Source organism: Colletotrichum tamarilloi, assembly GCF_030869305.1.
Source record: "Colletotrichum tamarilloi strain Tom-12 chromosome Unknown Scaffold_11.1, whole genome shotgun sequence".
NCBI classification, from domain to species: domain Eukaryota; kingdom Fungi; phylum Ascomycota; class Sordariomycetes; order Glomerellales; family Glomerellaceae; genus Colletotrichum; species Colletotrichum tamarilloi.
The window spans coordinates 664971-691768 of NW_026849394.1; the positions used below are offsets into that span (position 1 = coordinate 664971).

Below are 26798 nucleotides of genomic sequence, written 5' to 3' on the forward strand. Positions count from 1 at the left end.
CTCTCTCTCTCACGCAAGGGAAGTAGAGCGGAGCAGATCATGGATAACGGTACTCAAAGGTAAAGCAGTCCACCAACGGCGGCCAGGCGGCCGGAAAACGACGTGAAAGGCTGGGGCCTTTGGGGGGAGATATCAGCTGTGACGAATGCGGAGGGGAGGCAAGGCCGAAGACTAAGAGCCTAAGAAAACAGAAAGGCCGCGGTAGGTCCGAGGGCCGCTCCACCACGCCATCTGGATTTTTTGACGGTACTTACCTTTACAAGCACCTACCTCCGTAACTACCATTTTGCACCACCAATGGCATCGAGGCGCGTACCTCAGTGACTTGCAGTGCTCATGATTGGGCCCAGTCTGACAAGAGGTCGAACTGGTACCGTGGCACCGTAGCATTTACGGTTTACTTTACTCCCCCGGTATTTGTACAATGTCTCCGTCCTCCGCTGCATCGAAGGCAGCTTGTCCATCCGAGACAGCGCCTAGCCACTTGTGTCGGTTCCATCGCTTCAACTTCGGTCACTTCGGGCCAATCTACCGTGTTCCATTTGACCCCATGGGCCACGCTCAAGTTGGCACTGGTAGATGTCGGCTTCGCACGAAGTACACTAAGCTCACGAGGGTCGAGGGGTGCCAAGGTCCATCTCCATTTGCCATCCAAGGTTTAGTGTGCACTATGAACATGCCGATGAGGTGCCAGGAACTACGTAGTATGGAATTGTAGATGCAGTGTGGAACACTGTTGAGTTTTGATCTTCTTTCTCTTACATGCGTACATGCTTTTAGGATACTCAGCCCTCGAGGGAATGGGAGAATGGGCAAAAACTCAAGTGATGCAAAAGGTGCGCTCACGACGTACAGTTGCAAGATTCCTTGGGTAGGTTTGTACCTTCGACACCTTTCTTACCTGGACGAATCCACCATGCTCTGTACCCCGATGTGATTCACTGCTTGCTTTGTGGCGCCCTGTGAAGCCAAGCCAACCGTGTGCAAATGGCGAAGGCGAGAAAATCAATGAGCCTATACAGTAGATCGGCAGTGTCGGCGATGCCCGCAGCCCGCTGGCCTTCTCATTCCTGCCGGCTGTAAATTTTAACACTGCGAGAATGAAATAAAACGTGAGTCATGATCAATGGAATAGGTAGATGTCAGTACCAACATGCTCAACATGAACATCGTCTGGTTCACACTACTTTCTAGCACGCTATGCGATTGATAGATCCGCCGATAGAGAAATGTTTCCAGACTGCCACTGTCTGGTCTACCTACGGAGTAGTGCCGATAGACGTGTCTCCGTTGAAGCGTCAGGCATGGGACTGTCTCGGGCCTATTTGGTAATCGGTCCTGGATCATCGAAGTCGGTCTAAGTAGCTCTAGGGCGGCTGAGACCATGATCCATCAGCAGTAACTTTGGACAGGTAAAGCATCTATCCGCGATAGCATCGAATCGGGCTTTGCAACACAAATGAGCCAATGGAAACAGAGCGAGAGCATCTAGCCGTAGGAGCTCCGTCTCGATCTATGCCGGGCTTCTCTCCTAGATCGTTTGCACGAACGTGGTCGGTACTTCATCGGTGCATACTGTCTAGGGATACTTCTTTGCGCCCGCTGCGCCCGCTGAACCAAAGGTAGCCATGGGCCATCGCCCACTTGACGCGGGACGATGGCCGAGAAGTGCCTACGCAGTGTGTCCACAGCCAAACTACCAAGCTGCTTCATCGCGTGTAGTTGAAGGCAAAAAAAAGCATGGCATACGGCTAATGAATTGGAGCGGGATCGGGCGGGCTCACCCTCAATCCCCCGGGCCCCGGGATCGACATCTAACTCTCGAGTCTTACAATGGCACTGGATAGGAAATGGAGACGGGGAAGCGCCATAGAGTCCGTAAAACAGCCGAGGAATGAAAGTCGACTGTTGAACTGCGAAATAAGAAGATACCAACGAATGGACAATCAGGTATCTGATCTGAATTTGTACGTTCCTAGGTAAGGTAAGGTATCTCGCCGATGGAAACACCTGATTAGTCGCAATTGCAGTTGTCGCTCGAGTCAAATGGTTAGAGTACCTCAATCCTCCATACCTGGCCTCCATACGGATACCTGATGGCGAAATGGACGAAGAGACATTTTACGGATAGAGTCAAGATCAAGACCCAATTGTTGATTAATAAAGGAACAAGAAGCGGGAAGAAAGAAAGAAAAAAAGAAAGAGGGAACCTCAAGGCCACACTCACAGTAGGTATGCTCACTAAGGTACCAACTGACCACCATCCGCTCCGTAGAGCAATGGAACTCAACCACTCGTTAAAAAGTATCCAATGCGACTTTCACTTGCCTTACGGCTTGCCAGGCTCAGGACTGTGGGGATGAGAAGCTTCGTCCTCGCACTTTTACGGTGCTTTCTTCGGCCGCTTTCTTTCGCTTCCGCCGTCCACGCCCATCGTACTGTGGTGGTGAAGAAATAGATACACGGTAACATACCCACAATTGATAGGTACCTTAGTTAGGTTGAGTGAAGCCCCCCCCCCCCCCTAAAAGACCCTTCTCTGGCCATTCCCTCTCCGAGGACGCAGCCAGTCAGCGCCGTTGCATCACAGTGCCAAACGCCGCTTCGGGATCATCGACCCCCCCCTAGGCCAGCAGGTGCCCTTCCTCACTTGGACCTCCACTAATTCGCCGCACATACCGCCGGGCCACCCAGAATTAGCGAACAGCCGATCCCTCTCTCGCTTTCTTGCATCTGCCTCTCTCCTGTTCCTGGCCTCCAGGTCCACCCACTTGCTCTCATTGCCTCTTCTCTATTCGTACCGCATCGTAATACCTATCTAACCTCATCATCACCTCACCCACGTTTGCGCCCATAGACTGAGGTGACCGCCAGTGTCTACCAAGTTATCCAGGCTTGGATACCATACCACCAAACGGATAGCTACGTGCATACCCACGTCGTCGCCCATAGAGAGGTTCTACGCTTTTACCCACTCTCATCCACCCACCAAGGATCCTTGGAACCTGAGCCTGACTGCACCACCACCGCCTTTCTCCCACTACCAGTACCGAACGTGCTGCCTGCCAGCGAGAGTGAGTTACCTGACTTCGGCGGGCCTCTCCAACACCCTCGCGCTCTGCCTGTGCCCCCTCCCTCTTCCTCCTCCATTTCTTCCTCGCATCCTCATATTCCAACCAACGTCGACCATCACGTTCGAAACGTCACCACCACGTTCTGCCTCTCTACAACACTATCGGTCGCCTGTCATCTCCTTATCCGACTCAGCTTTGTCACATACGCTCATTCGCCATCTTTCCTCGTCTCTTGCTCTGGTTTGACCCTCTTCGGTCCATCTCATCGGCCGTCGAATATCGATACCCTACATAGCCATTGTCGTTGATCGTTACCTTTCGCCCATCGACTCTCGAAGCCTGCCCTTTCGACGACTGTATCCCAATCGACGCCGGGCGCCAGCCTGTTCGTTCAAATCACCCCCCACGATTCTTCTCGCCTGCGAACCATCACCGATATCTTCAATGTTCAGCCATGTTTGAGCCGCGAATGCACGGCATCTTCGACTTTCCGATCCCCGCCCGTCGTTAACCCTCCCGTTTTCAACATAGCGTACCTCGACCATATGCTGGACTTCCTAGACCTCGTTTTCTCTTACCTCAGGCTGAGCCATTGTCCAGCGCGATAGCATCAACATGGATCCGCCGCATATCACCGAGTTCGCTTCCGAGCGGTACTTCAGCAAACTCAATCAGCTCAATGAGTCCCCTGCGACCCGCGATACCCAGCAGCTTCACCAATTACGCCATTCCCAGACGCCATCCTCTCAACAGTATCCCTCTCCGCCGATATCATCTCAGTCTACCTCTACCTTTATTCTGCCGTTACGAACCTACAAGTCAAATGAAGGCAATACCGAGACTCCCCGACCCTCAGACCAGAAGCGTACCGAGAAGAGCCGACTCTTCAGCCTGCGATCCAAGGTCTCTATCCTCCAAAACAAGTCAACATCGCAGGTAGACCATCGCGAACAGTATACAGCGTTCGCGAAGCCAAAGACGTTAGCCACCCTCCCCTAGAGCCAACGTACGATTGTGTATACCAATTCTAACAAATCACCAGTCAATCTCTCGGTCAATTGTTCCTAGCTCTACCTACTGAGCTTCAGATTCAAGTCATTTCATCGCTGCCATTGACGGACGTCCTAAATCTTCGCAGAGTCTCGAGATCCTGGCACACTATCGTGACATTAAATGAGGCGCCCATCGTTCGCCATCATCTAGAACATCACATCCCGGCATACGCCTTGCGTCTTTATCCATCTAACGACCCCACCGCCGCCAATTTCCATCACCTATGCGGCTTGTGGCATCGTTTGCACGTCGCCGCCAAATTGTCATACCTTATGTGCGAATGGATCACTAAAGAGATCTTCCTGCGAACGACGGAATCGCAGCGTCTCGAGTTCGCCCCTCAGCATGAACGTATGCGTCGTCGCTTGATACCGCTTCTTTTCACCTTATTCCATTTTTTCGAAACCTATCGAAAGCTGCACTTACAGCACATACTCGACCACAACGGCCATGGCTTACTGCACGAGCCATATACACTGAATCCGATCGAGGCTCGAATAATAAGCATGTACGACGACCAGACGCTTTTGCGAGTCCATCAAGTCTTCCCTCTGGTCATCTCGTCATTCTGCCGACGGCTACGCCCGCCATCTTATGCTGGCCGCGTTGAACGATCATTGCGAGGCTACTTGAAGGAAAGACCTCCAGATGAGGTTCACGTTGCCATTCTATGTGTTGGAGGCTTGCGACAAGTGGAGAGGCTTTGGGAGATCAAGGGCTATAACAGCAGGCGGGGAGCCGTTGATGTTTGGTACAATGGTGTCTCAAAGGACTCGATCGACTCTACCCCGAAACAGCGACGGGGTATCATGGGCATGGGCCGAAAGAAGTCCTCGATTTCGGTCAAAGATTCAACCAAGTCGACACAACACGACGGAATATCAACGCGCCGTGCCTCTCGGGCTTCTCTAGATGAGCCAGTCGATCCCGATACGAACTTGGTATTCAACACAAGTCTAGCAGCCGGCATGCCCATGGGACCGCTGGAGCGTGAGCATGTCCGACACGTACTGGCTGACCTCCCTAGCTTACAAGAAATCTGGCTCAAAACTGCGGAAGCTTTGATATTGGAGCGGGGCATCGTTGAGCGTACCCAGGATATCAAACGCAATGCACAAGTAATGTTGGAATTAATTCGCGATGATGGCATTGACGAGGAGGATGAGTGGTGGTACGGACGAAGTACACCAGAATCCATTCGTCCTCCGCTCGAAGCGATAGACGAAGATGCTATGGACGGCGCATGAGAACCAGCGTGGCGTTGAGCATTTAAGGGCGTTAAGGTAGGCCTGGAATTTGGCCCAGTGCAACTCAAGCGGAGACTTGTCTTTGGATATCTTGCTTCTTTTTTTTCACATTCTCTTTGTCAGGGCCAGCATGGAGAGGGGTGCAATACCTGGGATCTGGATAAAGATACCAACATCAAACAGTTTTCCATTTAGCTTTGTAGTCTTGTTATAGCCAGGACCGGTTGGGCATATGTTTGCCCAGTTAGGTCAAACAATTCACGCGTTCAGCAACGTGCTCTTTCCACGCATAGGCCTGTCACTGATGACCGACTATCACATACTGGATCTTGACCGAGGTACGCCGACATGGCTGGGTATCCTTAGTAGAGGATGCTCGGAATCACAGCTGAGACGGCCACCCGCCTACTTGCCCTAACTCTTCCATGGCGCAACTGCGTAGTCAGGGGGTCAGGAATATGTTTTGAGCCCTTGACACCAGTCGGAGCAAGGTGCCAGTCGCACAGTGTACCTACAGGCGGTGCAGTAAGTGGGCGCTTGTTACATCTACGTCTTTATTTACTGACGTCTCGAAGTATGATACATGCGTTCTCTCATTGCAGATTCTGTCATGCCGCCATCAAAAGACGACTGGCCCAAGTGCGACGAGCCATACGTTGAGTTCATGTTCGGCGATGCACGCTGCATCTCTGCACCATCGACATTGTATTGTGTGGAATTCATCGCCAAGCTTGCTTGATTAGCCGTTGTCAGACTTGCCAGAAATGTCGAATCGGAATAGTCCTGGAAAGACGACATGCCCGTATTCTGTACTGAGTGTTCCTGCCGTGCATGGAATGCAGATGATTGCTGTTGTATCGGCCGTGAGGTCGAAGTCCGGTAGCTATCTCCTCGCGTGCTCGATGATCCGGTCATGTGGGTGCCATACGTAGGGTGCTGAAGGCCCACCAGCCCCTGATAGTCTCCGTCACTTGTCGACTCTGTATAGCTGTCCCCATTCTGCCCTAGTGATGACGGAATCCGGCCGGGTCCCGAGCTGCTTAGGCGGTGCTGACTGTCATTAGATCGGTTCTGTGTAGTTGGCTGATGTTGCTCTTGCTGATGAAAGAGATGTTGTTGCTGTTGCCCCTGAGCCGATCCACCTTGATTGTACATGGCTTGCCTTGATGGCATATTCAAGGAGTAGGATTCCGCTACCTCAGTCCTGTCAACTCCTTGGCCAGCGGATGAAGCTATGAGGCTTTGGCTGTATTGAAGTCGTAGATCAGACTGAGGTTGCTGCGCGTTGAGGGCTTGCTGGAGCGATGGTCGATTTGCCGAGCCGCCCATCTGGTTCCTCGGCTTCTGAAGATTATGATTATTGGCATCTGTGAGGCTGCTGTTGTGAAGGTCTGTCTGCGTTGGCTCTAACAATTGTGGCACGCGCTGCCCGCCTTGTCCAGTCTGACTGTTCTGGCTAGCTTGCGTCATTCCACTGTTTGAGGCAGCATCTTGGCGCTGATGATTCGGTAATTTCTGCCTCTTGGTCACTGGCTGATGGGCATGAGTGTGATCCTGCACTTGTAGTCCTTGAGACCGGGCCATCTGCGGTGACGAAGGGCTCTCACTGGTGATTGCAGTAAGTCTAACATTATTTGGATCTGAAGTCGAGGCATCTGTTAGCGACTCGTTGCCGGCATTACTGTCTCTGTCTTCTTGAGAAGCCTTCCGTTTGCGCTTTGCGACTCTGGAGGTTTTGCTGACTTGTTGCTTCATGGCAGCGGATTCGCTGACAGTCTCCGGTCCGAACTGAGAAGCAACATTTACCGGAATGGCCGGTCGCTGCTCGTATTGTTGTTCTCGGGTAGAGGATGTGGAACCACCAGCAGGCGCCGGCAGAGCTAAATCACCCGCAGCGGCAGGTTGTGGCCCGCTTCGTTGGTCGTTTGCATCCGATTTAGGTGGTGTTTGTTGAGATTGAGAGCCGTGGACATTTGCTGATCCTTTCGGTCGATTCTTGGATCCCTTAGGACGGCCAGGGCCTCCTTTCCGCTTCTTGACAAGCGGCGATCCGAGCTCGTCAAGACCCCCAGTCGTGCTTGAGGATTCGGGAGGGTTAACTGCTGTTGGCTGAATCATCACTGGGGTCCCGGATACACCATTCGTATCCTCATGAGCATCGTTGGCCGAGGGCACCGTATCTTTCGGTCGATTTTTCGAGCCTTTAGGTCTCCCTCTCCGCTTGGGGGCAGGCGTAGTTGTCGAGGTCTGGGCGGAGCCAGATTCCGGCATTCCACCGGAAGCACCTGGACCGGAGACTACCTGACTGAAAGCTGGAGTTTCAACCACCCGCTCGGCGTCCACTTGCAAACGCTCTCTGTCAGTATCTGCAATGGTGTCATCAATGTCAACCCAACTAGCATCCACCGCGTCATCACCTGCACTGTTGTCCGTTGTTGCTTCTGCTGCATGAGCTCTTGAAACGAGTCGTTGCCCACTATGGCCAGCTTGTTTTCCCTTCGCATTCCTACTTCCTTTGGGACGACCACGCGGTCGTCTCAGCTTCGTTTGGTGTGCGCTCGGCATTACCCCTTGGTCTAGAGCTGGAAAGATCTCTGCCAGCCAGCCAACAAAGAGGGATCCAGAACCATTCGCCTCAGCGCTGATGGGAAAAGATGCGCCGGGTGATGTGCGCTCATTGGTAATCCCTCCAAAGAATTTCAGACCCTTGCAAAGCTGATCAACAACCAGATCAGGGTCTAGGCTTCGCAACAGAGTCAAGAGTCGAGCTTGTTCGGCTATTGTCTCCACGGTCGTAAGTGTCGAGGCCCTCCTCCGCACCTGCGCCGTGTCTCCAACAGTCTCCCGAATATATGGCGTGTTCAGCTGGGGTCGGTTGAGCTGGGGGGCATTTCGTTGCGGTGTGGTGAGCGGCGTTTTAGGGGGCCACGGTTTATTGAGTAGCGGTGTTGGCTGCGGAGCATTGAGCTGCGGTGTACTAGGTTGCGGTTTATTCAGTTGCGGTTTATCGAGTCCCGATGCGTTTTGCTGCGGTTTGTTGAGTTGTGGTGCGTTCAGCTGCGGTGCGTTCGGCTGCGGTGCGCTGGGATGCGGTGCGTTGAGCTGCGGTGGACTGTTCGAGGCATGGACTTCTGGTCGATAGATAAATTTGCTCCGTCTGATGGGAATGTAACGGTCTGTCTGGGCCAGTCTGGCCGCAAGCTGCGTTCCCTCACTCGTGCGTTTGGCTGCTGCATCACGCTCCCGACTTTCGTTGGTAGTAGTGAGGTCTATGTGCATAACTCCGAAGTTCCCTTTCGTCGCGTCGGTTTTGCCCTTCAGCTTACTAGGCACAGGGTTACGTACACGTCCATCTCTATAAAGGCCCGGAATATCATCCTGTACTGGGGGGCCAGTGTGTTGCAAGACACCGAATCCATTCGCCGCGCCTACAGCTCGAAAGTCAGCAACGCCTTTTCAGTGTTCCTGCCTGGCCATTCAACGAGCAGTAGCATTAAAGACATAAGAATAGCCTACAAACCTCCTTCACTCGTAACGCTCAGTACAGGGGTTTGTACTGCAGAACCGTTGCGAGCGCTACTATCGGTACCAGTGCCAACAGCGGTGCCAGTGCCAGTGCCGGTAGCGGTAGCGATAGAGGCATCAGCAAGCGGTGTAGGTCGTCGCGCAGGGTCTGAAGGTTGAGGAGATACTTTGCAGAAGACGATTAGTCGGGGCGCAAAAAACAAAGTGCATTGTGCCTTTTACTTACTTGCGGTTGTAGCCATGGCTGTGGATGACAGTCGCGTCACAAATTCAGCATCGTCCCTCCAAGAAAGATTGGAGCACAGCGGTGCCTTTCGAGGTTTCTGCCCCGGCGAGGACTGTTGCTAGGTCCTTAATCCGGATGGCAAAAAATACGTATGCTAAAACCCGCGAATGCAAGAGGGCATCACGAAACCCCGGATGGATCACCAAGGCGACTCGACAGCATGTGATGACTTGCCGAGTCAGCTTCTCTTTTTGATAATGCAACGACGCCAGCTGGTCGTCATCGTTGTTAGATTCGGCCAAGGTAACGACTTAGATTGTAGCAAAGCGAAAACCCTTGATCGTTTGGAACTATACAATGAAATAGCGACAGCGAAATCTGGCGATGCGCATTCGCGATGGGCGAAATACTGGAAGGAAAGATAGGGAAGAAACCAAGAACCGCGGAGCGATGTCTGGACAAATCTTACGCTTTGCAAATGCGCAGTGGCTGTCGAAGTTGGGGAGGTATGGCGTGAGCAGCGTTGGACAGCATTGGGATGTCGAGTGGAGAGATCAAGCTTGATCTTAGCAGCTTTCCATGTATAGCAGGAAGGTCTTACGGAGTGGGCTGGCACCTTAGTAGATGGCAGCAGACCCGCTGGCTACCTCTCAGGCTATCGCCGAGTGAATGACGAACCACCACACAGCTTTGAGGTAACCGGCTACTGCGCCCCGCTAGGTCGCCCGCTTTCCAGGTACCTAACCGCTGATGCCATATCCACGTACCTCTTCCACCTTGGTACACCAAATCTGTACTTGAACACTGGCAAAGTTGTGAGTACCTCGTTCGCGATTCACCGTTGCGCAGGTAGGGGGCTACATGGAGCAGGCCCGTAGGCTGGCCTCAGCTTAGCACCTAAGGTAACCTCTATCTCCTCTACTCCGTACTACTGGGCACTGCTGCATTTCAATCCGCTCCGGCCCTCGACTGACACCATCTCAGCTACCTACTCATGTGCGATTTCTTGACTGGAGTTCGCAAAGTCATTGCTTACTAGCGGGTGTTGCTCAAAACCCCAGCCTCCAGGTCAGTGACAACCTCTCATCTTCTCTCAATTGCATCGACCGACGCCTAACTAACTCCGCCTACCTTCCGATAGCTCTCTCGACTTCACTTACCGTAACCTTACCTCACCTTACTTTCCTAGACCTTTCGAGGCTCTGACATAGCCGCATGGATAGCTAGCCGGCGTCCGATCCAGTCCAAGAAGCATGTCTACCAAATACGCCCTCGTCTCACTGCCTCTCGGCATCTTTGACTCTGGAGATAAAGACGATGCCCTATCCTCGTTAAGCGCTACCATTTCGCCCGAGAATGGTAGTGTTCGCCCCTTCAACATCCCCGATTTCAAAATCGGCACCCTGGATGCCTTGGTTCAGCAAGCCGATGACCTTGCCAAGCTCGAGTCCACCTGCCAGGCTGTCGTTGCAAAGGTTGCCGACTCATTGAAGTCAATCCTCGATGGTGATGAGGACAAGATCTCCCAGCAGAAGATGGTCAACGATAGTGAGAGATGTCTAGGGCACCGCCTCGTTGCTGCTGCCTGTTCCACAAATCTCTTGTACATATTACTGACGGCGGTTGTACCTCAGAGCCCACCGACCAGTACGTCAACTCGTTTTCCTGGAACAAGGTCCGATACCGCGCCGACAAACCTTTGAGCGAACTCGTCGATACACTGCAAAAGGTACGTGGAGTGAGAGGGCGTACTGGAACCAACAGCTTCGCGGCGGGATTTTTCTTTGCTGCATCCGTTTCGCTTTCGACGCGGATCGGGGTCGCCATCCATAGAGTAGGCCCGCAGGAAACTAATGAAGCGCCAGGAACTCGTCACTACCGACAACGATGTGAAGAGCAAGTTCAACCAGTATAACTCAGTCAAGACAAACTTTGCCACTCTCCAGCGCAAGCAGACGTACGTATTGTTTCCAAGGCTCATCGTTTTTCCTAGCCCAACGACGACTTGATAGCTGACAGCGGTATTACAGTGGCAACCTTGCGACAAAGTCCCTCACTCCCGTTGTCGATCCCGCCCTCCTCATCCAGGACTCGGAATACCTAGAGACACATCTTATTGTTGTGCCGAACAATGCAAAGAAGGACTTCTTGAAGAGTTACGAAACACTGGCACCGATGGTGGTTCCCCGATCTGCTGTGCAGGTCGCGACGGACGAAGAGTTCACCTTGTACGCCGCTACGTCATTCAAAAAACACAGTGCAGAGTTCCTTGCGAAATGTCGCGAGCAAAAATGGACTCCGCGTCAATACAAGTACGTGGAGGGCGGAAAGGAGGAAGAGCAACGCGAGCTTGACCGGGTGGCTCGTGAAGAGAAGAAGACATGGGGAGAGGCTCTGAGAATCGGCCGGACAGGCTGGAGCGAAAGCGTCATGATCTGGCTGCATGTGCTCGCACTGCGCGTGTTTGTCGAGGCTGTTCTCCGCTACGGACTCCCGCTCGACTATGTCAGTGTTCTTGTCAAGGTTAGCACACATCTCTCTCGCTCAAGTCATTGCTTACGATGCTAACGCGGCGGACAGACGAATTCGAAGCTGGTCAAGAAGGTCAAGACAGCGCTTGACTCTAATTACTCGTATCTAGGAGGCAACGCCTTTGGCAGAGACAAGCGCGGGAAAATTACCAAAGACGACGCAGCACTGTCGTCCGAGATGGCTGCTGTTGGTCTCGGCGGAGGCGAGGGACACGAGTATACAGCTTACGTTTACTACGAGTTTGACTACTCTTAGTTGCGTAGACCTACACAATCGCAGCATGGCGGGCGCATGCAGTCCCGCGCTTCAGACGCGACCTTGCACCGAAAACGCGTAGTATTTTTTTGAGGGGCATTAGACCGTGGTTAGAAAGCTCTGGGCTGTAGCTAGTAGGTAACTCCTAGTTCAAACAAGATGAGAACCGGCCGCCCATGCAATTGTAGGACCATACACATCAGGCCGTTTTACTCGCAGTGATGAGACCCTCCTTGATCAGCCACTCGGCAATTTGTGCCACACATTCCTCGACGCTCGACTTGTCGGTCCTGATAACAATTTCGGGCTTCTCGGGTGCCTCGTAAGGGGCTGAGATGCCGGTGAAATCCTTGATCTCTCCCGCCCGAGCCTTCTTGTACAGACCCTTGGGGTCACGCTGCTCAGCGACCTCGAGAGGCACATCGACAAAGACTTCGATGAATGGAATGGCTTCGTCGCTGCTCTGGCCAGTCTGGCTGTGCAGCTCACGAGCTACTTGACGGTCTGCACGGTACGGCGAGATGAAGGAGGTAATGGCAATGGTCGAAGAATCGGCAAACAACTTAGCGACCTGCTGCGGCATTAGTCGCGTACTCTCTGACGGTGGTCGTACTTGGGACGGAAGATCAAGCCCAAAGGGTTGAGTAAATGACCATACCTCAGCGATGCGACGGATGTTCTCATTACGGTCTTTCTCGGAGAAACCAAGATCTTTGTTGAGGCCGAAGCGTACATTGTCACCGTCCAAACGATAGGCGGCAACTCCCAGGTGCAAAAGGTGCTGTTCCAGAGCGGTTGCTACGGTGGACTTGCCAGAGGCGGAAAGTCCTGTGAGCCAGAGGGTGAAACCACGCTGCCCGCGCAGCTGGTTACGCTCAGAGCGCGAGAGTGAGGGATGCCACGTAATATTGCTATGATATCGGAGGACAAAAATCAGCCAATTTGTTCGTTATGCCGCCAGCTGTCGAGTTGCGGACGTGAAGGCGAAGAGTTGCAGAGCATTCGCCGCAGGCAGGTGCGACGACTGCGGGGTCGATGGGATAGCAGAAGGAAATTCATGGAGGGGCAATTTTGGTCCTGTCATGACGGAAGCCTAGATTTCCAGACTCATACTTACGTAGCCATTGTGAATTCAATTGGGTATCTGGTGGTAAGGACTAAAGGGGAGAATGGTGTTGAAGGAACGAAAGTGTGAACTAAAATCAGGCGCAGCGGCAACAATCACTCATACATATATACACACAGATGCGCTCGCATACACGACTCTCACGACAACGGACCGAGTAGGGAGGGTACTAAGATGCTTTTCACCCCACCTCCTCCCCTCCATTTTTCCCTCTCGTTTTTCACTTCACACGAGCTAAGATCACGGAGAAGTCAGCATCAGGCGATGTACCCAAAACTCCCTAACACTACAAAATGGACAGTGGCCTCATGAGAGAGGTACTTTGTCTGGCTTTGGCCTTCTCCGCACCCGGGTTCAGTGCCTTACGGATACCGCAGGGAATGATCCAATGACCTAGGATACAGCAGAAAAAAAAATCAATAGAATCCGCAACATGATGCAAGTACTTTCTTACCGGGACACTGCGAGTCTGCGCCGAGCGATGGCGTCAGATCGGCTAGAGGTGGATCATCGCTTGGCGGGACCAGCACGTCAGAGGCCTGTAATCTGGCTGGTTCCTGCCCATTGGGAGGTATTGCCTCCGACTGACCGAGTGCCGACTCCCGCTCCGTTCCCGGATGCCGCGCCGCGCTTCACGTCGGTGCCGAAACCTCCTCCGTCTCACCTAGGGACCGCTCCGGGCCACCTTGAACGGCTATGACATTACAACTGTACTCAACTAGAGTCGCGCATTTCGAAATCTTGACTAAATGTTCTGCTGGACAATATCCCTCTTCACCGGCCGTAATTTTCACTTGCAAGTTATCTATCAGCTCAAGCCAGGTCGCGGGGCTATCTATAGCGTAGTATTCGCCATACGCTACAAGTCGTGAGAGGGAGCTATTCTGCTGCGCCCACCCTCATGAGAGCCATCTATCAATCCATCCAGGAGGGCTCATGGCCTGTATTCAGAATCCGTTCCACAGAGTGTGGAAGGGCTACTGGCTCGAATAGTCTAAGTCGGATCGGGTTGAGCATGCGCTTTCAGCTCAGTGCATCGATCTCTCTCGCAAAACCCTTCTGAATTCGGTGCCGTGTCTTCTCTCTAATCGCCCCATCGCATTCTATCCGACTGTTGAAATTTTCAGTATAAGTAGAATCGAAATGTCGCGCTCTGGTTTGCGTTTGCAAAGGTCTCAAGTCGCATTCAGCTTGGCCATTACCTTTTTTTGGATATCAGTATTGTGGCTCAATGATCCAAGCAGTAAGAGAAAAAGTCACTTACAGATGCAAATCTGGGGGAGACAAAAAGCGCAGAGGCTTGCGCTAGGACGAGAGGCTCTTCTCCATCCACCGGGAGCGTTTCCAGCTGGCCCTCAACCCATGCCTTGCGCCCTTCTACTCTTGTCGTACGCGCCCGCAAAACAACGTACGTGCCTGCGTGCACTGGTTTTCTATAGTTGATCTCGAGCTTGGCCGTAACGCCCACTTTGTGTGGAAGAGCACCAAAGCAGCATCGCGCCAGACCCTCGTCCAGCATTGTAGCAAGCAATCCACCATGCACAATGCCAGGGTGACCACAAATGTCTGTGCCCAGATGGGAGATTGAAACAAGAGACTTGCCTCCCTTTTCAGTCCAGCATACAGGGGGAACTGTGATTCGACCCGGCCCAAGAAGCGTGCCGCCAGTGAGATTATGCCGCCGCAGCGCATCGGGGAGTCTCATGTGGGGCCGAGATTCAGTCATGTCGGGATTCCGGCGCATCTCGGCCGCAATAGGGTGGTTGTTGACGAAATCATTCACCACTGCGGCCTCGTCGTTTTCGGGTACGTAGGCTTGCAGGGTATCTTCATCAGACCGGGGTCTTGCCGCGTCAAGCAGACCGGGCAGTAGGGGGCTCGCCGCTGCAGCGAAACCCAGGCTCGTAAACAGCAGTCCAAATGCGCCGAAGCTGATGGCTTTGCGAAACCGGGAAGGGCTTTTCGGTTGCGATGCTGTGCCTACAATAACTGTGTGAGCTCAATGGCTAATGTTCTTGAAGGGCTTCCCAAAGCAAAGTAACTTACCTGCATTGATGCCTTGGTGATAGCGTCGGAGCCAAACCTGCTGACGACGGGCGAAGGTTTGCAAGATTGGCGCGTTAGGGGAGGCCAATGTTGCAGGCTGCTTAAGAAGTCGCCGAAGCGGAAGAAAGGGTGATGTTGCCATGGATACAGCTGGTCAATCGAGCAACAGCATTGAAGCTTACGATTGATGTGTGAGGCATAGGAGAAGGTCGAGATTGACCTTTGTCGCGGTTTGTCACTCGTATGCCGAGGCTACAGGTAGGGTAGCTTAACTGTTCAGGTGAGGTACCTTGATCCCGGCAATAAGGTAGCACAGCATCATGACACTAAACGAGACTTCATTAAGCGAACTATTGCGGAAGAAATACCTAGCCAAAAATATGTATCAATGGGGGTTTCACCTGGACTTACGAATACGGGTAGGATGGTTTCCACTCCTGGCGCTTGTCTGATGCTTTATTTTAACAGCACACTCCTCCATTCTGAACTTGGAACCATACTTTGCTGCAGATATAACATACATGTAACTTCTAGTGTCGTAGCCTCGCCCGGCCCCCTGTACACTCTACGCAATAGGGTCCTTGAATGTGATTGTATGATCAAGACAAGATCCCGGCCACATGACATCATATCTCTCTCCTTACGTAGTAGAACTATCAGACTCGGGACGGGCAGGACGGAGTCCTCGCCCTTACCTCAGTGGTTGGTTCTCATGCGGCATCGGTCCGTGTGGCTCCAGGGGTCCTGGCCAGACCTCAAAACTTGAATGACAAAGTACGGGTGCAGGCGCAAGCAACGTGACGAGCCTGGAGGCCTGGTACAGATGGATACATACCCCTCATCTGACCTTTGGCCTTCTGGTACTTTAATGAGACACCGCCGTCCACGAGGCAGTCGTTCAGTTGGTTCTGGCATTCACTGTCAATCAACTTCATCTCATACTCGTCCCATCTAACAACAAACATCACATAACGGCTGCTAGGAATTCGGCAGAAAGATATAGCAACACACGCAATGGTACTGCCTTTCATTTTCCTCCGCATGCCGAATAAGCAAACGACCTACTGTCATGTTGACACCGGCTGACCTATTGCCGTGCTCCGTCCATTCTAGGCCACGGCAGAAACCGTAGATCTGGGCGCTGTGCACGCGCCTAAGGAAGAGTCCATCAAGGTATTCCAAGAGATCGCGCACGATCTCAAAAAAGAGCTTCTCCACATCCGACGTGAGCATCAAAGTAAGTCACATTCTCCACTGGAAACAAGCCATGGACTGACACTCCATCATCAGAGCACGAGCCCGAGTATTTTCAGGCTGTTGTAAGTCAATCATCATTTTGCCACGCCTTGCCATCGCGTCCGCTCAAACAGATCCTAGCAACACCTCGACGATCACCAACTAGCCGCTTTTGGCCCGGACAACTTTGTGGCCGTAAGAGTTGCCAGTTCGGCTTACGGAATCCACCTCTTTGGCAAGGTCCGAATCCCAGCCCTACCTGAGTCGGGGCCTGCCTACATTCACTTCCGCGCCTTCGTGCCCGGAGCTGAGCCGCCAAAACTTCACAGCATTCACACTGAAGAGACTGAGCATTCGGATGGAGACAAGACGTATAGAGCCATATTCACTAAAGATGACGACCTTGAGTGGTTTGACACATAGGTAGATATGGGATGGGCCGGGAGCGAGTTGATCAGGAGTTCTCATCTCATGGGCTTTTCTAACCCAGACATACAATATGATATCTATTGAGAATTTCTTGGTCCGATTACATGTCCTCCTCCTCTGCCGCCAAGAGTTCGGCATAATCATCTGCCGACGCAAACATGGGCAAGTCCTTGAGTTTCCTCCTGGATGATCGGGCGGCGCTCTTGCTCTTCTGGCTAGTTTCCTCGGCCTCTCCAGGTACTGCAGACAGCTCGGGGCCACCCTCATCCTCCATCGCCTCATCGTCGTCTCCTTCCTCGCCATGGAGTTCGCCAGCATCTTCGTCGTCTCCGTCATCTTCGTCGCCATCCGAAAGTTCGGCGTCGGAGCCGTCAGAGAAGATAACGCCACCATCGGACTCGTCATCGCTGTCGTCGAATCCATCCATGTCAAGGTCGTCATCGTCACTCTCGATTGGACCATCGGGATGCGAGGCAGTTAAGGCCTTCCAAATCTCATCCTCTTGTTCGGCGTCATCCTCGGCACTGACCTCATCTAGTCCAGATGACGATTGTTCAGTGATCTTCTTACCACCCTCGACCTTCTTGCCCGCTTGCTTGAAGTATTCGTGGAAGAAGATATCCTCCGCTGCGACCTGGTCTACCTTCTTGTTCCAGAACTTAGGCGTATTAATTGGCGCAGCTGCACCTGAGCCAGTTCTCTTCGCGAGCCAGATACTGCCAGAATCAGGATTGCGGACCGGCTGCATGATAGATGCTCCCCTAGCAGTCTCTGCCGCCTTCGGGCTGCGGTACACAAACTTGTCGAGGAATCTGATCAAGCTATGGCTCTCTAGGTCGGGTTTGGCCATCTGCTTCTCATTTGAGAACAGACTTGCGGCCAGTAGAGACACAGACGGGTGGAAGTGAGTGAGGGGTGGTATCTGCATTCATTAGCAAACGGAGTCTCGTGAACTCAAACACAGGTACAAGCTTACAATTTCCCAGAGACAGCTGTTCTGAGCATTGCTATGTTCTGGGTTTCTTTTGCGGCCATCGTACACACTTCCTCTAGAAACAGATACATTCTGATCCTCTGCCGAGGGCTGGCTAGTCGCCTCTTCTGTGTCGTTATCCTCTGGTTCTTCAAGGAGTGCTCTAAGGTCGGGGAACTGAGTCCGCAGTTGGAACACCACGTATATCAAGCCACAGACGAAAGCAGGCTGGTGCAAGTTGAGAATCTGCAACATTCTCTTCGCAAAGGCCTTAATCCGCCTCGTGTCAACATCGGCCTTGAGAGACTTCAGAATCAGGTTCAAATAAAGGGCTTGTTTAGAGGAGTTGGCAAGTCGCGGATCCAGCAAGGATTCGTACAACGTCCTGTAGAACCTGTCGGAAGCCAGGTGCCTTGACACCGATATTTGCTGAATCAGAATTAGCGCCTGAATACTTGTGTTGAAGTTCGTCGAGTGCGCAATTCGGAAAAGAGTGTCCATTTGGGATTCGAGGCTGCATGCGAGTGTCAGTTACTTCGAAAATTCAGAAGCACAGAAACCATTGAAAAAGCAATACTTACATCGGGTCTTGCTCGGCCACAAACGGCACAGCGCGGTTGATACCTGTCAATACTGCGGTAACCAGCTTATCGGCTGTCTCCGTTGTAACGCCAGTCTCTGTGGAAGCACGATCCTGCTGACTTTCGGCAGATGCTTTGCCAAGTGCGGAACTGTTGAGAAGAGTAACAAAAATCTCAAAATAAATGCGGAGCAGTGCCTCTGCCGTGCCACCTTCGCGGTTGCTCAGTATCGTCTGGTTCAGAGTGTTCGTAGCGTGGTACTTGGCCCTGAAAGTTTGACCTGGTCGGAGTAGAACTTCCTGCTCTATGCCCTTGATCACAACCTGCTTCATTCCGGGGTGGGTGTTCTGAAGCTGAAGAAGAAGGTAGGAAACTCTTGAGGCAATCTTGCGGTCCTTGTCGCCCATTTTGTTAACCAAGAGCCTGAGCAAATTGGTCTCTTGCTCGGGCTTGTCCTTGAGCAGGCCGTAGACAAAGTCGATGGAACGGGTGCGAGAGTATTCAATCTCGTCGTTGCACCAGACCTCAAGGAGCTGGATGATCTTGAAGTATGATATCTTGAGCCAATCCTCGTAAGCCCACTGGATGAGGTGTGCATCCGTTAAGCGACCCGGTAAGGCTTGGCTGGAGTTCCAATTCTTGACAGAGGATCGCTGCAGAACTCCAATGAGACCAGGTTGAGTCTGAAAGGCACGCAGTCTCCTATTAGGGGGTAGGACTAGACCCGGACCGAGCAGATCAACCAGAGCGCCAAGAGCGCCAATGGCCTGAGCACGACTCCTTTTGGACGCAAGGCCTAGGAGAGACTCAAAAGCCTTGACATTGTGCAGTGGTGACTCTTGAATTGCCAAGGTGAGAGCAGAGACTTTGTCGGAGAGCGTTCCGGAAGACATGATGGTGGAGAGGAACTTTCGAGAGGATGATGCCAGGACGCTCTTATTGTACGCTGCCGCATCCGCCTCCAGAAGAGCGACTGCATGAGCTTTGAGAGCACTGATGACGCCAAGGAAACCATTCACTTCGGGGGACGTAGGGTCTGGGAGCTGGCTCAGTTCCGCCCCGTGCCAATCAGCACGAGGTTCGAATTTCTGGCGGGCACAGGTCAGCATATGCATGACGGGAACTTGGGTCAGGTGGCTGCTCACGAACTGCTTCTTGAACGTATCTTTGACATCCTTACGGGGAGGTTGTTGCGGTGCATGGACTTCTGCAGCTGCGTCCTCCTGGGCAGACTGGTCGTCGCTTTCACCAACTTCATCTGCCTCGCTCGCTTCGTCCTCCTCTGTCTCCTCCTCCTCCGGGGATTCTTCTGCATCCTGGGCTGTTGCTGCTTCGTGATGTTGCTGGAGGCCGAGCTGGGCTGCGAAAGCAGCAAGCTCACTCTGAAGCTTTCCGTCAATATTGGCCATAGAGTTGGCTTCCTCAGCGGCGTCCTCGTCGTCCGAATCAATGTCTCCGATGAGCTTCAGGTCCTCTTCGTCTCCTCCCAAAGCCCTGATCTCCTCAAGGAGATCCTCGCGGTTGAGGAGCGCGCCTTTCTTGCCCTTCACCTTGGTCGTAATGTCGCCTCGCCCGCTCGTGGACTTGTCGCGACGATGGGCGTGCTTTTTCCGTTGATGCGAGCTCTCCAATGGCTCGTCGGAGACGTGTTTGCGCTTCTTGTTATCGGTTGAGTTATCTTTGACAGCTTTGCCTAGTTTCCCCTCGATCTTGGCTGTGAGATTCGAAAATGATTCCGGGTTCAAGGACACTGGCTGTCGAGCCCTGCCGGCAGATTGCCTCTTTGGCTTGCCCATCATGTATTTCAGGTTACGACCGCAGCCAAAAGAAGAGGGAGAGTCCTGGATAAATGATTGAAGAACACAATAACGAACCGTGTGAAGGAGAGAAAAATCCCCTGTATTACACCAAAATGTACAAGAAGCAGAACCTGCAATGCAGCGAGGAAAGGTTGTCGCAAGAAAAAAAAAAAGGCATTGAGAGCCAGGAGTGGGGTCAACTTTCTTATCGATAAGCAGGGACGGCAACGTGACGGGACCTGAGGTGGTCGAAGTCGTGGTCGAGCCTCCCGGTCTAGGTACGGATACCTCCTTAAGTGGAACGGTAAACCCAATTGAATGTTACCAATCTGTATTGTCATCTCCAACTTGGAGTACCCAAGGCAACTCGGAGTAAGGTAATAACGCTATAAATTCGGGTCGCGCATCCATCTGGCCCCGTCTACCTAGGTAAGCCAATTTGTCGCTAATAGCCCTCTCATCCAAAGTAATCCAAGATTGTGGTCAAACAAAATTTGACGTAGCCTCCATCACCTGGCCTCTTGTGACCCCAATAAGAGTAGATCTTGTCTTCGCGCCAGTCTCACTAATCAATTGTCCATTGCCAGCCTGTGCCATTTGCTGATTCCCGATTGACAAGTCCTCAAGCGGCCAGCTCGTTCAAGGGTTGATCAATCACCACTATCATTCCATCTTGGTGGAGGCTTTCAAGGTCAAGATATTGGTCATCGCTACTGAACCAGCAACTCACTTGAGAGTGTTGGTCAGCGAACGTGTTCCAGAGTTACCTCGTCAGCTGGCGTACTTACTTTCGACGGCAACATGTCTTTCAGTCGCGCATGGAGACTCCCTATCTTGTCGACGCCTCATAGCACGAAGGCAAGCCATGGCAACTTACCGTTCAATGGCAGTAGCCAGGTAGGTACACATATGCCTTTGAAGCAATAAACTCATATGACATTGCTTACATGCCATCAGTCATTCAGCCGCGGCTACCGCGCTGGTAGCACCAGGAATCGACTGTCAACTGTTTGGGTCCCTACCGGAGGAATGACACCTGAACGAGGCGAAGGTAGGTCTATCGCATGCTGCCTATCTCGATTGTCAGCATGCTCAATTCAGAAACTCAGGCGCCTATGAAAAGCTTGTTCGCGCCGGATTCTTGCGACAGGTAGGTGATTCGGTGAAGGGGTATTGAGATGGGAGATTTTGCTCATTCCTCATATTTCAGTCACACTCTGGCATTTTCCATCTACTTCCTCTTGGCCAGCGTGTCCAACGGAAACTCGAGGGCGTCATTGACTATTACATGCAAGAACTCGGTAAGTTTTCTCGTACACCTCGGTTGCCGGCCGCTGCCATTTACTGACGTCTGCCACAGGAGCCTCGAGAGTAGCTCTGTCAACCATTACGTCCAAGGACCTCTGGGAGAGGAGTGGCCGTCTTACACAACTAGAGGCTGAGGTCAGTGCATGCTGTCTCAAAAACCTTGATCCTACGGCTGACTGGCAAAGCTCTTCGGCTTCGAGGACCGCAAAGGGTCCAAATACATGCTGTCGCCCACCCACGAAGAAGAGATTACTACTCTAGTGGCGAAGACTGTGAAATCCTACAAAGAACTGCCCCTTCGCCTCTATCAGATCAGTGAGCACAGAAACTTCACAGACCTCGTTTGCAACCCAATAACTCATGTTGAAATCACTAGCGCGCAAATTCCGTGACGAACTTCGTCCGCGCCATGGACTACTAAGAACCCGCGAGTTCACCATGAAGGACCTCTATACTTTTGATGTCTCCGCGAATTCGGCCTTAGAGACCTATAAGAAGGTCCAGTCGGCATACACCGGCGTTTTCAAAGCACTGAAGCTGCCGGTGAAAGTAGCCAAAGCGAGCTCCGGCGACATGGGAGGCGATCTGAGCCATGAGTATCACTTGCCCACCTCAATTGGGGAGGACACTCTGGTCACCTGCAATACTTGTAGCTACGCTGCTAACGCCGAGGTCGCCGAGCCAAGGACAGCGGCCGTCGACAGCACAGGACCATGCGGTCCGACTGAAGCCCCAAGTCCTGCATCTGCTTCAATAAGGGTGTGGCGAGGCATCAGTAAAGACCGCAAGACCTTGGTGAATGCCTGGTATCCAGGCCGAAGCCAGGATGAATCTAACGGAGAGAAAGATCTCAGGATTTCGGCCATCAAGACAATTGTCGCTGATCTGGACGCAAGCACTGAGAATGCCGTATCACTGTGGCGGGCAGCTATTACATCAACGAGTTCTAGCACGGACACTGCGGCCACCCGGCCCCAGATCATTAACATCATACACTCCACATTGACCAGCAACCTAGAAGAGGTTCTACGAGAAGAAAGTAAATCATCGCCTTTGTCAGGGTTGGATGTTCCCGAAGATGGAGTAGACTCAACCATCATTACCAGAACTCAGGTTGGACAACCAATCCACCTGCTCGCGGCTCGCGATGGTGACAGATGCCCTTGCTGCGACAGTGGCGTTCTCGAGCTGCAGAAGGCGCTGGAGCTTGGGCACACATTCTACCTAGGAACTCGATACTCGGAGCCACTCGATGCAACAGTATCCGTACCAACTCGTGCGAATTCAAGTCAGCACGATGGTCAGCCAGCTTTGGCTGAGGAAAAGACACCTATGCAGATGGGGTGCCATGGAATTGGCGTCTCCCGACTCATAGGGGCCGTAGCTGAGCATCTGACAGACACGAAGGGCCTACAATGGCCGCGCGTGATTGCCCCTTACGAAGTCGTGGTGATTTCCACTCCTACTCTAGCTGAAGATGCTAGCCAAGTGTATGATGAGATCGCCACAGGGGGCATTGACACGGTGCTGGATGATAGGTCGGCGTCCTTCGGTTGGAAGCTGAATGACGCAGACTTGGTAGGTTATCCAGTCCTTGTCATACTGGGTAAAGTATGGAAAGAGACAGGTAATTGTGAGGTCCAATGCCGCAGATTCGGGATCAAAGAAATGGTACCGCTTAGAGAGCTACGCCAGCGTGTGGCAGAGTTGCTCGAACAGCTCTGAGCAGAATGAAGACCGCTAGGACGTCTCGTTGAGGCGCCCGCGACGCGGCGTGTACAAGGCATTCATGTACCTCCAAATCAGATGTCCTACCATCGTAGAAAATAGGAAATCGCCTCCAATAGCTCGTTTTAATGTCACAGCTAAAAGGTATGTCCATTGCTGTCGAAGCATCAGGGACCTGGCAACCTCTCTCTATCTACTGATCTTACCAAACTCGATGTGAGTTGGGTGACAGGCGACGGCGGCCTGCCCAGACATGTCCTGCGCGGTGTGGGGCGGTCACGTGTATAGCCACCCGAGAAGTGCGACAAATGCTGTCAATAATATGGGAAGGAGTGGTGTTAATGAACGACAATCAAGTAGTCAGGCCTTGCTTCAAACCTCAGTCCCCTCCCGAGAGTTTGACACAGCATCGGGTCTCAATCACATCAGCAACCCGAAGTTTATCTTTTTGCCCTTTTGTCCGAAGTGGGCCTTCACCGTCGCCTAGGGTTCGGTACTAAGCAGGGACTCATACTCACTTCAATTATCTACTTGTATCCCGACGACTTTGTTCGCCCGCAAGCCTGTTTAATCAACCATGGCCGCTCAGGGTTCCGAGAGTAGTGAGTATTTCCGGTTGAGATTCCGCCATCTCCTCATGAAGATCAGGTATACATCGTCGATTTCCGTGCTGACTCGGCTCCACAGTCAATCTGGAGACGCTGGACACACAGCAACTCAGTCAGGTCAAGAAGCAATTGGAAGAAGAACTCGAGCACTTGACAAACTCGTTCGCCCAGCTACACAGCGCACAATCCAGGTTCAAGGAGTGCCTTCGGTGTGTCAAGGCCAGGCCTGGTGCTGGCGATGGTATGCAGGCCCCCAACTTTCCCGTCTTATCAGTGGCCAGCCGAGTTAACATTTCTCCAGGCGACAAATCTGTCCTGGTGCCGCTAACCAACTCCCTCTACGTACGTGGGGAGCTTTCGGATCCAAAGCACGTCATCGTCGACGTAGGCACAGGATTCTACGTCGAGAAGGTATGTTCATCAAGCCCGAGGTTCGGTCTGACCTCTGACCATTGTGTGTGTTAACGGTTACGCAGGATACCGAGTCTGCCGAACGTTTCTACGAAGCCAAGGTTCAGAATTTGATGAATAACATTCAGGACCTCGAGGTGATCGTGCAGCGGAAAACGCTAAATGTGCGAAGTGTCGAGGATGGTAAGTTCCACATGTCCCTAGGAAACACAACTGGGCAATGGGCAGCATGGTTAAGAATATACTAACGGATCGTGTGTAACTAATAGTACTAAGGCAGAAGGTTTTACAAAGCCAAATAGCATAAGTAGTAATAGGGTATTATGAAAAATATAATACTATAACTATTATGTAAAAATAGAACCGTAATTATTATTATAGCACTGGGTACTAAATAATATAGTTATTATTAAGTGAACGTAGGTATAGTTAATAATATTGTATAAAAGATAATTCTTTTTAAAGTGCTACGTACGTTTTATATATAAACTATATTAAATACGTTACTTATATTAAGGGTACTAAACACTTTTAACGTAATAACTGCGTATATTCGATATTAAAAGTACTAAACGCCTATAATATATATAAAAGTTAAATACTAATAATATAATATATATTACTTAACGTTTATATACCCGAATTTTAAATACTTAACGAACCTTTAAATATTTTAATACTATTAAACTATTAAATAAGATATTTTAATATTTTAAAATCCTTTTATAAACCTACTTTTTATAATAAATTAAGTCCCCCTAACGGAGTAATTTGCCGGAGCCGTACTATATATTACGTATTAAAGAAAACTAAGTATAATACGCTCTATACCTAATTACTAACTAAAATAGCTCCTAACTTTTTACTACCCGCTTATAGAGCGAGCTTTATTTATTTTAATACGTATAAGACTTTTTAATACTAGCTTATATAAATAGTTAGGTTTAATATAATCTATTCTTTTATATAAATATTATTATTATCTAAAGGGTTTTATAAAAACTATTTAAAATACTAGCTTATTACCCTAACTTTATATACTTTTAGTCCGTTTATTATAATTATTATAACTAAGCTAGTATTAATATACTAAATTTTAATATTTATATTAGCCTAGCTATTTATAATACTTATAATATTACCTAGCTAAATTCTATATTATTAAAAAGTACTTTACTACTTTTTAAATATACTTATATTAGCTATAATAGCTATAATATTAAGCTAGTTAAAGAGAGCGCTTAGTTTAAGAGGAGTAAACTTATTGATAAGTATTTTTAGCTTACTAATTACTAATTATATACTAAAAATAGCATAGGTTCTTATTAAAGTAGTAGTTTATATATTAATAAGTTTATTTAATAAATTTATTTAGTAGATTTATTTAGTAAATTTATTTAGTTTAAATAGAGAGTAGCTTTAGGTAATATTAAAAGTAATAAGGATAAAAAAAATCTTTACGAGTTTTAAAAAGTAGTAAATATTAGCCTATTTAGCCCTTTTTTTAAAAACTTCTATGTTATTATTAAAGTTTAGAACTTCTATAGTTAAGGGCCGCTTTTAATTATTATAGTTAATTATTATAGCTAACTATTGCGGCTAATTATTATAGCTAATTATTATAACTAACCTCTATTATTAACCTTTTTAGCTAGCACTACCGTAAAATAGCTTACTTATCCTAAATTAAATAGTAGTTTTCGTATTAAAATTACTATATTATATTAAGCGTATACTTAGGATATATTATACGTATTATATAATTAAAAAGTATATTATGTTATATAATTTTTTTTAAAAGCGTAATCCCGTTAAAGTCGATCTTTTATACTTATAAAGCTAGAAAAAAAAAACCACTATATAATAAATTAAGTTTTTTAAATAAATATAATAATAGTTTATTTTATTTTAATATTTTAATTATTATTAAATTTTTTTTAAAAAGAAATTTTATCTTTACTAGCTACTTAAGTAGTTCTTAATATTAATTTTTTATTTTTTATTTTTACTTTTACTAACTACTTAAGCAATTCTTAATATTAATTATATAGTATTAATATATAATATTAATAATAATAATAATAGAGAGTAGCTTTGGGCGATGTTAGAAGCGATGAGGATAAAAAGAATCTTTACGAGCTCCAACGAGTAATAAATATTAGCCTATTTAGCCCTTTTTTAAAAAACCTCTATATCGCTATTAAAGTTTAGAACCTCTATAGTTAAGGGCTACTTTTAATTATTATAACTAACTATTATAACTAACTATTATAATTAATTATTATAGCTAATTTTTATTATTAACCTTTTTAACCAGTACTACTATATAAAAAGTAGCTTACTTATCCCGAATTAAATAGCGGTTTTTATATTAAAATTACTATATTATGTTAAGCGTATACTTAGGATATATTATACGTATTATATAATTAAAAAGTATGTTATATTATATAATTTTTTTTAAAAGCGTAATCTTATTAAGGTTAATTTTTTATATTTATAAAGCCGGAAAAAAAACTACTATATATAATATTAATAAATACTATTATTATTTTATTAAACTATTTTTTAAAAATATTATGTTACTTTTTTAAAAATAAATTTATAAAGTTTATAATTATAAATTAATAATAATATTAAG

General features: G+C 49.6%; 10 protein-coding genes across 10 annotated transcripts; 6 read left to right on the forward strand and 4 right to left on the reverse strand.

Moving 5' to 3' along the window:
• Positions 1–3689: 3689 nt before the first annotated feature.
• CTAM01_04708 (F-box domain-containing protein) lies at positions 3690–5374 on the forward strand (the record flags this gene model as incomplete). Its single annotated transcript, XM_060520738.1, has 2 exons — positions 3690–4054; positions 4117–5374. 2 exons carry the CDS (start codon positions 3690–3692, stop codon positions 5372–5374), a joined length of 1623 nt encoding a protein of 540 aa, XP_060384692.1.
• Positions 5375–5736: 362 nt separating this feature from the next.
• CTAM01_04709 (uncharacterized protein) lies at positions 5737–9141 on the reverse strand (the record flags this gene model as incomplete). The annotated part of the gene is made up of 4 exons (XM_060520739.1): positions 5737–5885; positions 5941–8802; positions 8895–9065; positions 9126–9141. The coding sequence occupies 4 exons, from the start codon at positions 9139–9141 to the stop codon at positions 5737–5739; spliced, it is 3198 nt and encodes a 1065-aa protein (XP_060384693.1).
• Positions 9142–10378: 1237 nt separating this feature from the next.
• On the forward strand, positions 10379–11912 carry CTAM01_04710 (V-ATPase subunit C; the record flags this gene model as incomplete). Its single annotated transcript, XM_060520740.1, has 5 exons — positions 10379–10673; positions 10760–10854; positions 10991–11082; positions 11156–11648; positions 11706–11912. 5 exons carry the CDS (start codon positions 10379–10381, stop codon positions 11910–11912), a joined length of 1182 nt encoding a protein of 393 aa, XP_060384694.1.
• Positions 11913–12111: 199 nt separating this feature from the next.
• Positions 12112–13037, reverse strand: CTAM01_04711 (adenylylsulfate kinase; the record flags this gene model as incomplete). Its single annotated transcript, XM_060520741.1, has 3 exons — positions 12112–12483; positions 12571–12823; positions 13030–13037. 3 exons carry the CDS (start codon positions 13035–13037, stop codon positions 12112–12114), a joined length of 633 nt encoding a protein of 210 aa, XP_060384695.1.
• A 434-nt stretch (positions 13038–13471) lies between these two features.
• Positions 13472–13738, forward strand: CTAM01_04712 (uncharacterized protein; the record flags this gene model as incomplete). The annotated part of the gene is made up of 1 exon (XM_060520742.1): positions 13472–13738. The coding sequence occupies one exon, from the start codon at positions 13472–13474 to the stop codon at positions 13736–13738; it is 267 nt and encodes an 88-aa protein (XP_060384696.1).
• A 475-nt stretch (positions 13739–14213) lies between these two features.
• Positions 14214–15226, reverse strand: CTAM01_04713 (thioesterase superfamily protein; the record flags this gene model as incomplete). The annotated part of the gene is made up of 3 exons (XM_060520743.1): positions 14214–14240; positions 14303–15018; positions 15085–15226. 3 exons carry the CDS (start codon positions 15224–15226, stop codon positions 14214–14216), a joined length of 885 nt encoding a protein of 294 aa, XP_060384697.1.
• Positions 15227–15850: 624 nt separating this feature from the next.
• CTAM01_04714 (uncharacterized protein) lies at positions 15851–16743 on the forward strand (the record flags this gene model as incomplete). The annotated part of the gene is made up of 4 exons (XM_060520744.1): positions 15851–15901; positions 16198–16321; positions 16375–16403; positions 16462–16743. The coding sequence occupies 4 exons, from the start codon at positions 15851–15853 to the stop codon at positions 16741–16743; spliced, it is 486 nt and encodes a 161-aa protein (XP_060384698.1).
• A 106-nt stretch (positions 16744–16849) lies between these two features.
• On the reverse strand, positions 16850–20099 carry CTAM01_04715 (CBF/Mak21 family protein; the record flags this gene model as incomplete). The annotated part of the gene is made up of 4 exons (XM_060520745.1): positions 16850–17671; positions 17726–18236; positions 18304–19391; positions 19449–20099. The coding sequence occupies 4 exons, from the start codon at positions 20097–20099 to the stop codon at positions 16850–16852; spliced, it is 3072 nt and encodes a 1023-aa protein (XP_060384699.1).
• Positions 20100–20903: 804 nt separating this feature from the next.
• CTAM01_04716 (prolyl-tRNA synthetase) lies at positions 20904–23135 on the forward strand (the record flags this gene model as incomplete). The annotated part of the gene is made up of 7 exons (XM_060520746.1): positions 20904–20999; positions 21060–21153; positions 21212–21252; positions 21313–21403; positions 21463–21545; positions 21596–21725; positions 21787–23135. 7 exons carry the CDS (start codon positions 20904–20906, stop codon positions 23133–23135), a joined length of 1884 nt encoding a protein of 627 aa, XP_060384700.1.
• A 580-nt stretch (positions 23136–23715) lies between these two features.
• Positions 23716–24464, forward strand: CTAM01_04717 (prefoldin; the record flags this gene model as incomplete). Its single annotated transcript, XM_060520747.1, has 4 exons — positions 23716–23740; positions 23826–24157; positions 24223–24340; positions 24427–24464. 4 exons carry the CDS (start codon positions 23716–23718, stop codon positions 24462–24464), a joined length of 513 nt encoding a protein of 170 aa, XP_060384701.1.
• Between the last annotated feature and the right edge of the window lie 2334 nt (positions 24465–26798).